General features: G+C 39.6%; 1 protein-coding gene across 1 annotated transcript; it reads right to left on the reverse strand.

Moving 5' to 3' along the window:
• Window positions 1–91: 91 nt before the first annotated feature.
• LOC122966660 (myosin heavy chain, fast skeletal muscle-like) lies at window positions 92–11539 on the reverse strand. Its single transcript, XM_044330930.1, has 39 exons — window positions 11317–11539; window positions 10987–11130; window positions 10745–10901; window positions 10591–10618; window positions 10401–10503; window positions 10221–10313; window positions 10068–10131; window positions 9834–9932; window positions 9648–9751; window positions 9427–9565; window positions 8813–8931; window positions 8274–8423; window positions 8024–8194; window positions 7629–7935; window positions 7425–7504; window positions 7240–7327; window positions 7024–7141; window positions 6794–6917; window positions 6562–6698; window positions 6223–6478; window positions 5824–6066; window positions 5535–5711; window positions 5269–5414; window positions 5074–5164; window positions 4586–4975; window positions 4307–4433; window positions 3898–4016; window positions 3253–3449; window positions 2947–3130; window positions 2693–2858; window positions 2470–2594; window positions 1981–2289; window positions 1686–1889; window positions 1473–1598; window positions 1180–1350; window positions 891–995; window positions 712–807; window positions 477–608; window positions 92–212 (listed from the first exon to the last, which is right to left on the reverse strand). The coding sequence occupies exons 1-39, from the start codon at window positions 11518–11520 to the stop codon at window positions 192–194; spliced, it is 5814 nt and encodes a 1937-aa protein (XP_044186865.1). The 5' UTR covers window positions 11521–11539; the 3' UTR covers window positions 92–191.
• Window positions 11540–12250: the final 711 nt, after the last annotated feature.

Genomic DNA, 12250 nt, shown 5'->3' on the forward strand with positions numbered 1-12250 from the left:
TATAATATGGTTTCATGTAACTGTTATCCAAGCTAGATTGGGTATCTAAGGTTGAATATGACAAACAAGAAGTAAAAACAAAACAGAACACTTAAGATTTTTCAACATTTATTGAAGATTTACAGACAACAATTTTCAAGCGGTTCATATTGTATGAACTCTGTTGAAATGATTCAGCTGGATGTTGTATCTTATTCAGCAGAGTCACTTCCCTGAAAGTAAAAGAGATAATTAGTACTTGTTTCCAGTGTTTGAAATGTAGTATAGTATGAATATAACACATTCAGTGTATACTGATGGAAAAAGCAATGAAACATTTTATGGGATGATGTAACTAGAGTTAACGCGTGTATTCTTACAGAAAGATGTTGATTTGTTAAGGGCCTGTTATCAGCAAAGGTGCATGTAGATGCTTGCAGATGATGTATATGCATATGTTTAATACATGACACACTTAAATAGAATGATACAGTTACCTTTCCAGCATCGCGGCTCTTGGCTCTCAGCTTGTTGACCTGGGACTCAGCAATGTCAGCGCGCTCCTGAGCTTCCTCCAGCTCATGCTGGACCTTCCTGAACCTGGACATGTGAGTGTTGGCCTGCTCCTCCTGTTAAGTATTTGGAGTTGTATTAATTTAGTTAGAAGACATTTAATGGTGATATTATTAAAACAACTGTAGATGATTGGTCACATCAATGTATTTGACTTACAGCCTCCTCAGCCTGTCTCTTGTAAGCCTTCACTTTGAGCTGCAGCTTATCCACCAGATCCTGAAGTCTGGCCACATTCTTCTTGTCCTCCTCAGTCTATACAAAGAAAGCATTGTTACCAATGGAGTACAGAAAAAAATTAAGTATTCAGGATAGTTTTTAGTTACATCAGAAATTACCTGGTAAGTCAGCTCCTTCACTCTCCTCTCATATTTGCGGACTCCCTTAATAGCATCAGCTCCACGTCTTTGCTCAGCCTCAGCTTCAGCTTCCAGCTCACGCACCTGCAATGTGATGATAAATAGTCAAAGTTTTGTACAATGATTTCAGTGCAGAGAAAGAATGGCAGAATTTGTGTGATGAATTGAAAGTATGATTTTTTTATCCTTAAACTAGTCTGTGAGCATTTACTGAAAGTGTGATGCACCTCCAGAAAATCTGTTGTGAGCATTTATATATAGTGCATACCCTTGACTCCAGTTTCTGGAGCTGCTTCTTGCCACCCTTCATGGCGAGGTTCTCAGCCTCATCCAGACGGTGCTGCAGGTCCTTGACTGTGACCTCCAGGTTCTTCTTCATCCTCTCCAGGTGAGCACTGGTGTCCTGCTCCTTCTTCAGCTCCTCAGCCATCATGGCAGCCTGAAATGATGAGAAGTTTTCTAATTCAAATTTAAGTAATAATGAGCTTATTATCAGTGTATGGCAGTATATGAAAATGTTAAATTATTCATAAAATTGAAGATTTAGAGTTGTAAACTCACATCAGTGATAGCCTTTTTGGCTTTCTCCTCAGCATTTCTTGCTTCCTGAACAGCATCATCCACTTCACCCTGAACCTGCACAAAGTCAGACTCCAGCTTCTTCTTGGTGTTCAGAAGACTGGTGTTCTGAATATTTAAGAAAAGTTATATTTAATATGATATTTATAATGCATTTTTAAAACATTAGGGTCTTATGTATTAATGAAAACAAACCTGAGAGTGAAGCAGTCCGACACGCTCACTAGCATCAACCAACTCCTGCTCAGCCACTTTGCGTCCTCTCTCTGTCTGCTCCAGAGCACCTCTCAACTCCTCAATCTCAGCCACCATCAGGCCATTTCTGCGCTCCACCATGGCAACCTGCTCCTTCATGTCTTCCTGTCCTCTGACAGCATCATCAAGGTGCAGTTGGGCATCCTGACAACAAATAAAATAAAAAGATGTTATGTTAACTTTCATTACTCTTAAACCATTTCTTTATTCAGTGATCATACTGTATGAAGCTCACCTTGAGCTGTCCCTGGACATTCCTCAGTTGTTTCTGGGCCTCAGCAGCCTGCCTGTTGGCATGGCTCAGCTGAATCTCCATCTCATTCAGGTCTCCTTCCATCTTCTTCTTGATTCTTAGGGCATCATTCCTGCTCCTGACCTCAGAATCGAGAGTGCTCTGCATGGAGTCAATCACCCTCTGGCTGTTCCTCTTGATCTGCTCCATCTCCTCGTCCTTTTCTGCAAGCTTCCTGTCAACCTCACCTTTGACCTGGTTGAGCTCAAGCTGAATACGGAGAATTTTGGATTCCTCGTGCTCCAGTGTGCCCTGCAAGAAAAGTCATCTTAGTATAGCTAAGTACAAAAATGGCTGTTCTGTCACAGCAACAAAACTCATTTAAAATTAGTTTAAAAACTAATGGCACCATTATGAGAGTTTTTATTAAATTACAAAGTTGGCTGAATTATTTCAATAACAAACAAACTAAATAAAAAAAAAAAAAAATACCTCTGCCTCCTCAAGGGCAGTCTGAATTTCAGCCTTTTCACTTTCTACAGCCTTCTTGGCTTTTTCAAGCTCATGGATGTTTTTTCCAGTCTCCCCAATCTGTTCAGTCAGATCTGAGATCTCCTCTTCAGGGTTAAAACAAAAAAGAGATACACATTGTTATACACTTCATAACTGGTAATAAATGATTATTTTCCTCAAATGTAGATTGTAATTGACTTACGCTGCAGGTTCTTGTTCTCCCTCTTCATGGTCTCCAGCTGATCCAGAGCCTCCTCGTAAGAGTTCTTCATCTTGAACAGTTCAGTGCTGAGAGAGCGAGCCTCCTTTTGGGCTCCTTCCAGCTCTGCCTGGCCCTCCTCATATTTCTGTTTCCATTCTGCAAGGACCTAGAATGATATAGATAAATAACATTGATTAATTACTACAATAGATTTGTGTTTCACTCAAATCAGTGTGGTTTTGATTTCCTCTTACCTTATCAAAGTTCCTCTGTTTCTTGTCAAGGTTGGCAGCCAGAGCATTAGCTCTCTCTACATCAATCATGAGGTCCTCTACCTCACCCTGTAGCCTCTGCTTGGTCTTCTCCAAAGAGGCACACTTTGAGTTCACAGCCTCAATGGACTCCTCAGCATCCTGCAGACGCTGGGCAAGCTTTTTCCTGCAGTAAGCAAGTATTTTCTTGTACTTAATTGCACATATAGATCCCAAATTATATGAAAAGCAAAACATGTGATTAAAAAGTACTGTTTAGTTTATCTATGAAGAAGAGGTTTTATGTACTTGGCCTCCTCCAGCTCCTCAGTGCGCTGGATAGCATCAGTCTCATATTTGGTTCTCCACTGAGCCACTTCGCTGTTAGCCTTGGACATTCCACGCTGCAGCTCAGCTTTAGCCTCTTGCTCCTCCTCAAACTGCTCTCTGAGCAGATCACAGTCATGGCGGGCTGACTGAACAGCATGGGCCAGGGCATTCTTGGCCTATAAATTCATAATAAGAAGCATGAAAGTCTTAATTTACATAATGTAGCACATACACAAACACAGAATGTCTTTACATTAACAACCTACCCAATTTCCTCATGGGGATTATTAAAGAGTAACTTCATTTTGTCATCTTAACTAAGAAACAGACAGACAAATTAAATCTTTCATTAATTCAAGTTTTTTGAATAAGACCAGTGCTTGTCTTGACATATCTACTTTTGTTTACAGCTTGACCTTTAAATAGAATGTCGTATTTGTCCAGTCTATCTGATATTTAGCACTGGTTCACAGGGTATAGATCCATTATTCATCCAGTGTTGTTAAAAAAGACCAGTGGTGTCGAAAATATTACCTGAGATATAAAATATCTGATGAATAGGACAGACAGCCCAGTTAGACTTCATTACATAGCAACAGACAATGCAAATATAAGATCTTCTACCTTCACTTCCTCCTCAATGTGTCTCTTAAGCTCCTCGATCTGCTGAGTGTACGCCTGTTTGCCCCTAGTGAGCTGGGAAATGAGAGCTTCCTTCTCCTCAAGCTGGCGAGCAAACTCACCTGCACAAACAAGAATAAGAATAAGATTCGGATAACTTCTTCCGTACCTGAATATAGCTTAAAGTATTTTACTTTAAAAGAAAACAAACTATTTAAAAAGATTGCACAATGCACAAGTAGAAAAATCCTACACATGGAAATGGCAGTTTTTTTTAAAAAAAAAAAAATAGGGCTATAGTTAATACATGACAACAGGTAACAAAACCTACATCATTGTGGGTTAAACTATATACATCTGTACAAACACTGATTTATATAGTATTACACACTTCACATCTTTGGGTACACACCATTCTCTGTTTGCAGTCTTGCCCTCTGTGCACTCAGGTCATTCAGCTGGCGAACATTCTCGTCATTTTTGGACTTAATTTCACTTAATTGGTCTTCAAGAGTTCTGCACATTTTCTCCAGATTGCTCTGTAATTGTACAAAAGTACATAATCTGTACATGACACAAATGAAGGGAACATGGAATTTACTGATGAGGTATTCTTTATTTATTCTACATTTCTATTTGGGCATTTGCTGAAATCTCATGCAATTGTGTTTTCCTGAAAAACAGTGCATACCTTTGCTTTAGCAACAGCCTCCATGTTACTGGAGAGGTCATCAATCTCCATCTTGTACTCGCTCTTCTCCTTCTCCAGCTTCTGTTTGACACGCTGGAGGTTGTCAATCTGCTCTCCCAGCTCTGCAACACTGTCGGCTTGCTTCTTGCGGAGAGCTGCTGCGGTAGCTTCATGCTGCAGGGTTGACTCTTCAAGGTCACGGCGCAGCTTCTGGAACTCAGCCTCACGCTTCTTGTTCATCTCAATCTGAGCGGCTGTTGCTCCACCAGCTTCCTCAAGCCTCTCACTGATCTCCTCAAGTTCCCTGGAGAGGTCAGCCCTCTGCTTCTCCACCTTAGCCCGAGCAGCCCGCTCAGCCTCAATTTCTTCTTCCAGCTCCTCGATACGAGCCTAAGTTTGATGATAGTAATATCAAAAAGGTGTATTACTTGAAATATAATGTGTTGTACTTGCTTTGCTAAGACTAATATGTATGTGTAATATGTTACCTGGAGTTCCTTGATCTTCTTTTGAAGCTGAGCACCAAGAGACTGTTCATCCTCAATCTTGCTGAGGAGCTGGCTGGTCTCAAAGTCTTTCCTTAGTGTAGAAAGCAAAAAGAAATGCTGAATTTCTGACACCTTTTCTGCATTTCTGTATATAAAGGCAGGAAAAATGAGGGAGTGACTTATTTTTGCACTTACTTCTTGAGTTTCTCCTCAGATTGCTGCTTGTCATTCTCCAGATCCATTATGGATTCCTGGGCCAGTTTCAGATCTCCCTCAAGCTTCCTCTTGGCTCTCTCAAGGTCCATACGGAGCTTCTTCTCTTGCTCCAGTGATCCCTCAAGCTTTTGTGAAAATATTGTAATGTTGACATAAATAATGTTTTGTATTTTTTATCATGGAAGGTCAATTCTAACATACAAGCTAACAATACAAACATGTTATCAAAAGTAATGTTTTCTCACATCGTCCACTTGCTGTTCCAGCTTTGTCTTGGCCTTGGTCAGAGTGTTGACTTTGTCCTCCTCTGCCTGGAGATCGTCCAGTGTTTGCTGGTGAGCCTCTTGGAGGGCTTTCTTCTCCTTGGTTAACTTGGCAATAGACTCATCTTGAGATGCCATCTCCTCTGTCAGGTTTTTCACCTGAAAGTTTCAGGCAAGTTGCATTATTTCCATCACTTTACATATATGTTTGGAAGCTAACTTCATATACTTTCTCATTTTTTTACAAATGTAGGTTCAAAATTATCCCAACCTTGTTTTCAGTTGCATGTTTCTCCTTTTCCACTTTAGCCAAGGTGAGCTCCAAGTCATCAATATCTTTCTTCAGCTCAGAGCATTCATCCTCCAGCTTCCTCTTCTTGGCAGTCAGCTCAGCATTGATTTCCTCTTCATCTTCCAGTCTCTCAGTTGTCTCTTTGAGTTTGGCCTCGAGTTGGATCTTGCTCTTAATCAGACCTTCACATCTTTCCTCTGCATCTGAGAGATTCTCAGTTTCCTAAGTTTGGACATACATGTGGTATTAGTTTGAGTGATAAATATTTCAAAACTTATATTTAATAGATTGTTTTAGTGTAATTGCTACATCATTGAAAGTAATTGAGAAAAGACTTAGACTACTTTATCTCAGCAAAACATTTAGCATTTTACTCACGGCTGCTACTTGCAGTTGCAGGTCATTCTTTTCCTGCAGCAGGGAAACCATCTTCTCCTCCAGCTCCTTCTTCTTGGCCAGGGCAGTAGCCAGGTCTGTTGTCATCTTCTCATAGTTCTCCTTCATCTTCATCAGCTCCTTCTCAGTCTCAGCACTCTTCAGAAGAGGCTTGATCTTGAAGTACAGATGCATCCATGGCCAGTTTTTGACATTCATAAATGAGCGGATGTTGTACTGGACAGTGAAGATAGCATCTCTGAAAGAATAGCATAAATTGGTGTATTGATATTTTTGGTTTGACATCACACTGGAATTCAGTGTACTGTATGATATTCCTACCTCCTCTCCATCATCTTAACAAACTCTTTCCTCATGAGGAATCCTCTGCAGAGAGCCTGAGTCATGGTTACCAGTGCAGCCAATTTGTCATCTCTCATCTCCTCCAGTGTACCCAGCAGACCAGCTTTGAAGAACACCTATGATGTGAAGTGAAGGAAATCAGTAGCAGACATGGGCTACAATGGGACTTATGTACATGTTAAATTTATTGATATTGTCCATAGAAATGTACCTTTGTGTGTCCAAACTTGTACTGAGTGTGATCCACATCAATGGAGCCTAGCAGCTTTTCTGAAGCTTTCTTGTTGTCAATGAACTGTCCTTCAGGGATGACGCTGGCATTCAATACTTTGTATCTACAAGACAACATTATGTTGTTACTTGCAATAACCCCACATCTTGGCTGGCTGTTTTAACTCTGCTGAAATCAACTTGACTTGCTTATATTAAAAATTGCGTCACCTCTGCTTGAAGTCACCGTAGAGGATTCTGCTGGGGAAGCCCTTTCTGCAGATTCTGATGCCTTCCAGCACACCGTTACACCTCAGCTGATGGATGACCAAGAAGTTCTCCATAAGACCTGCACATGTACAAAACAATTCAGTTTAATAACAATTCAGGGACTCATTATCAGTGGTTACGTCTGAGGAGAAAAAGGCAAGCACAAAAACACCAAACCTGGAGTCTTTGTTTCATTGGGAATCAGGCAGCGCACAAAGTGAGGATGAGTGCTCCTTAAGTTGGTCATCAGCTTGCCCAAGTTTTCCTGGGTTATGAAATGTTGTCATTTCAGAATTGTCAGCTTCAAAACATTGACCAATCAGGTTAAATTTGATCTGTATTTTCGCAAATGTTAAACTTACCCTGAAAAGAGCAGACACAGTCTGGAAAGAACCACCCTTCTTCTTTCCACCACCTTTCTTGCCGCCGCCACCACCAGCCTCTGTTTTTTCAAAACAGAGTTCCACTAAATTATTAACTATTCATTTTTATGTTCAAGGAAACTAAATTTTAATAGAGCAGGTGCATCAGCACATTGCCATGCATTAGTTACAGTATTAGCATACCTTCAGCTGAAGCATGGGATGCATACAGGAAGGCCAGAAGTTTGTTTGAGGACTTCTGGTAGAGCTGGACAACTGAGTCATTCAGGGGGTCCTTGTTCTTGTCCAACCAGCCAGTGATATTGTAGTCCACTGTACCAGCGTAGTGAACCAGGGAGAAGTGAGCCTCAGCCTTGCCCTTTGCAGGTTTTGGCTTCTCAAAAGCCTTGGTCTTTCCAAGATGCTGATCATGCAGCTTGTTCTTGAAAGAAGTGTCTGTAGCCTTGGGGAACATGCACTCCTCTTCAAGGATGGAGAAGATGCCCATTGGCTGAGGGGAAATTATGTCATATTTAAAAGAAAATTATTTAGTCTGTACTCAGAAAGCAGGAATTCAGTTCTACCTGGCATTGTCTTACCTTTTCGATAAGCTCAATGCAGGCAGCCAAGTCCATACCAAAGTCAATGAATTCCCATTGAATTCCCTCTTTCTTGTACTCCTCTTGCTCCAGGACAAACATGTGGTGGTTGAAGAACTGTTGCAGTTTCTCATTGGTGAAGTTGATGCAGAGTTGCTCCAAGCTGTTGAACTGTAATTATGGTAATATAATCAGTCGTAGAAAAACATAGTTGAAGTGATACAACTCAAATGTTCTTCAAATCACTCACATCAAAGATCTCAAATCCAGCAATATCCAACACTCCAATGAAGAACTGTCTTGGCTGTTTTGTGTCCAGCATCTCATTGATACGGATGACCATCCACAAGAACATTTTCTCATAGACAGACTTGCACAGAGCCATGACAGAATTGTTGACCTAGAAGAAGAGGCAAAAGACTGTATATGGCCGTTTTTTTATGAACATTGCTTCTAGAACTTAAACAATTAATCAGTCAATCGACAGAACAGAAAATTAATCAGCAGCTATTTCGATCATTAGTGAATCATTTAACTCATTTTTTTTATAGTGATAATGCCAAACATTTAATGGTTCCAGCTTCTCAGTTGTAAGTATTTTCTGCTTTTTTCTAGTATAGTTTTCAAGTATATTTGTGTTTTAGACTTTTTGGTTTATGAGCATTTCTCAGTATTTTCTGACATTTTATAGAGGAAACAATCAAGAAAGTAGTAGGCTAACAAATAGATAATGGAAAAATTGTTAACCAATTAATTGTCAAAGATTTAAGCTTTTGTAAGCTCTTTTACCTGTGGAACAGTCTGACCTTTGGTCACAAACTCATTTCCGACCTTGACTCTGGGGTAGCACAGAGCTTTCAGCATATCAGCTGAATTCAGGCCCATGAGGTAGGCGATTTTATCAGCCACTGATTGAAAGACAAAGAGGTTTCCATTAATACAAAGAAATGCAAAGGATGAGACAGAGCAATTTAACATTTTATGAAGCAAGAAAAAGACTATTAACAATGTATATGATATTGTATGTAAAAATGCTGAAAGTTCTTTTCTTGCTCTGTGTGTTCTATTTACAATATCTTTTTTGATTAGTTAGAGCTTGTGACTGCTTTTTCTCTTAATTGTATCTCTTAATAGTATTTTATTTGTGTTTGGTATATCTTGTCATAATATTATCAGATTTTGAACAGTTTTGACACAGATGACTTGGACTGGGTGTTGATTGCCAGACCTCCTTTGTAGCTGAGAAATGCTGCTAATTGGCATTCAAGCAATATAACCCACTGTTATAGCACTGTGAAGCCAAGTTTATGCAAAAAAATCAATTTCAGTGGTGTGTTTGTAGTATTTTGTGTACCTGCTGTAATGTGCTGTGCTGTAAAATATCACAATATTATTACAATTACCCTCAGTGCCATCAGGTTCAGCCTGCTCCTCACGCTGCTTCTGCTTGAATTTCATGTTGCCATGATGCATCACAGCACCAGTCAGCTTGTAGATGCCCACCTTCTCCTCAGCACTGAAGCCCAAGATGTCAATGGCAGTCTGCAATTTATGTTAAGCAAATCCTTTTTTCAGTTATTCTGATAATAATTTACTATCATTCTACAAATTACAATGAACTTACATCTGTTGCAATGAACTCCTCCACATCATTGATGCTTTTGACCGTGATTTCACCCTGACTGATCATATGGTAGTCATAGGGGTTGGTGGTGATTAGAAGAGCCTCTGAAAGAAAGTAGAGAAAATGCATAAGTCTACACCTATTTCTATTTTTTTCTTATTATTTGATTATTTTGTTAAAACATACCCAGGAGCTCAGGCTTGTGGCCAGTCATCAGCTGATAGAAGATATGGTAGCTTCTCTCAGCAGACAGCTGGAAGGTTACACGGGACTTCTCCAGCAGATCTGTGAGCATTTGGTAAACAAGAATGAATGATAAATGAGCATCAAACAATAGTTAATGCAAGACAGTACATTTGTACACTACTCATGCTGCCAACTACAAAAGGAAACTTTTTACAGTAAGAAACTATAGCTCACATGTTTCAATATCAGCTGAGGCCAGCTTTCCAGTGGAGCCAAAGTGGATTCTGATGAATTTACCCTAAATATTCACCAGAAATATGTCAGTTTTACTCTAAGTAACAATAAGTATAGGAAAGTTATGTACAGCTCTATAATTGTAATACTTACAAAACGAGATGAGTTGTCGTTCCTCACGGTTTTGGCATTACCATAGGCCTCCAGCAGAGGGTTGGCTGCAATGATTTGATCTTCCAGGGAACCCTACATAGAATGGTTATTAGGCCATAAAAAAAAAATCCAAGAACCATCAACTGTGGCTAAAGATTTTTAGCAGGCAACCATTTTTACCTGCATCTTGCTAGACTCTTTTTTAGATCCAGTCACTGCAATTGTTGCAAAGTATTGGATGACACGCTTGGTGTTGACAGTCTTTCCTGCACCAGATTCTCCACTGGGGAATTAAAGGACAATGTTATAATACTAGCTATAAGTCAAGAAGTTTGTAGAGAATTATCTCAAGAAGTTGTGTTACACTCACGTGATAAGGACAGACTGGTTTTCACGATCTGAAATGTATGCAATCAGAGTCAAGTTAAACCTATACTAGTTGCTGCAGTTAGATTCTTGTTTGTCTCAGTTTAATTATTCATTATTATTTTTATTATTCAGTGTAATACTAAGTTTGATATTACCAGTGAGCATGAACTGATAGGCATTATCAGAGATGGAGAAGATGTGGGGTGGTGCCTCTATCCTCTTCTTGCCTCTGTATGCTACCACAACCTGAGAATCGTACACGGGAAGCCACTTGTAGGGGTTCACGACAACACAGAACAGGCCGGAGTAAGTCTGTAGTACCAATGAGAGAAACATTAGCCCATTTGATGCACAGGCTTTACAAATACAACCACACTGTTATAATATAGAAGCTTACGTAGATCATCCATGATGCAAAACGCTCTTTGAGGTTATACAGCACAGCAGGCTCATTGAGATGGGTCATCATAGCCATGTCCTCAATTTTATCGAACTTGGGAGGGTTCATTGGATGGATGTCATCCTCTTTTACAGTGAGAGTCTGAACAGTAAAGATAAAATTGAACATTTATTAAATATCAACAAGGTTTAATTAAATGAATCATTTTATTTTGCAGAGAGTCTATAAAATAAAATAGCAAATATCCATATGTTTTAGATACTGTGATTCTGTGAACTTTCTTTAGTTATTTGTAGAGGGTTTCATTTGAGGCATTAGTACACCTACCTTTCCTGTAATTGTTTCAACTGTGGCTTTGCCACCCTCCCTTTTGATGAGTTTACCCTTGAGATACATCTCTTCAGCCTCAGCCACAAAGTAGGCTGTTTTGGCATCAAATGGAGCAGTCTGAGCCTCAATCCTCTCCTTCTCAGGCTTCCGGAGGTAAATGGCCGCCGGGCCATAGGCCTCCATCTCTGCGTCTGTGCTCATGATGGCACCTCACAAGAGCCTGAAAATAAGGAGAGCTCATACATATTGTATTTTTCTTGTATTTCTTTTAAAAAATGTTAACTTGCTGTTGGTTGGCTCATCAGGTAAGGTGTGTTTTGAAAATGTGGATATCACCTGAAATAAACTATAATTTACCTCCTTTGGTCCAAACAGAAGATGGAATATAGTCAGGCCTGTTCTTGTGATCCTATTAATAGATGGTGAAGCATGAGTACATAAATCAATATATGCATATCATATTCAAAAATGAAAGGTATCACATTGTGTAAAATAAAACTTGTGAAAAATGCCAGAAAATAAAATTAAAAAAATCCATGATGCTAATTAACACAGTTGTATGTATGTCATTGATAAATTACCTTTTGGAAATATTAACCACTTCAAGTCTTTGTACTCACCTGAGTTGGAAGCCTACCAGTTATTGACAGAGTCCTAAGCAGCCTCTTTTATAGAGGGAGGACTGTCTCCTCAGTAGGTGTGCCCTGCTCAATTTGGTCATGTATTCTTGTCAGGTTGCCGCTAATCCTGTGACATTGACATTTACAGCGATTGTACTGCCTTGTGCTTACATTTGTAGCAGTATATGTTTTTTTCCCTAGCATCCCCTGTGCCAAAGCACATGAATGGTCAAAAAGCAAAGTGTTAGAAAAAATTATCTAAAAAAGACCTGTTAATGTAAACAATGGCCTTTTAACTTATGTTCATACAT

Source organism: Thunnus albacares, chromosome 17 (genome assembly GCF_914725855.1).
Source record: "Thunnus albacares chromosome 17, fThuAlb1.1, whole genome shotgun sequence".
NCBI lineage: Eukaryota > Metazoa > Chordata > Actinopteri > Scombriformes > Scombridae > Thunnus > Thunnus albacares.

Coding starts and splice junctions, on each gene's coding strand:
- LOC122966660 (XM_044330930.1), bottom strand. CDS start 11,520: ATGAGCACAGACGCAGAGATGGAGGCCTATGGCCCGGCGGCCATTTAC. Junction 10,902..10,986: donor TTGCATCATGGATGATCTAC/GTAAGCTTCTAT, acceptor TTGGTACTACAG/ACTTACTCCGGCCTGTTCTG. Junction 5,165..5,268: donor TCTGAGGAGAAACTCAAGAA/GTAAGTGCAAAA, acceptor TTCTACACTAAG/GAAAGACTTTGAGACCAGCC.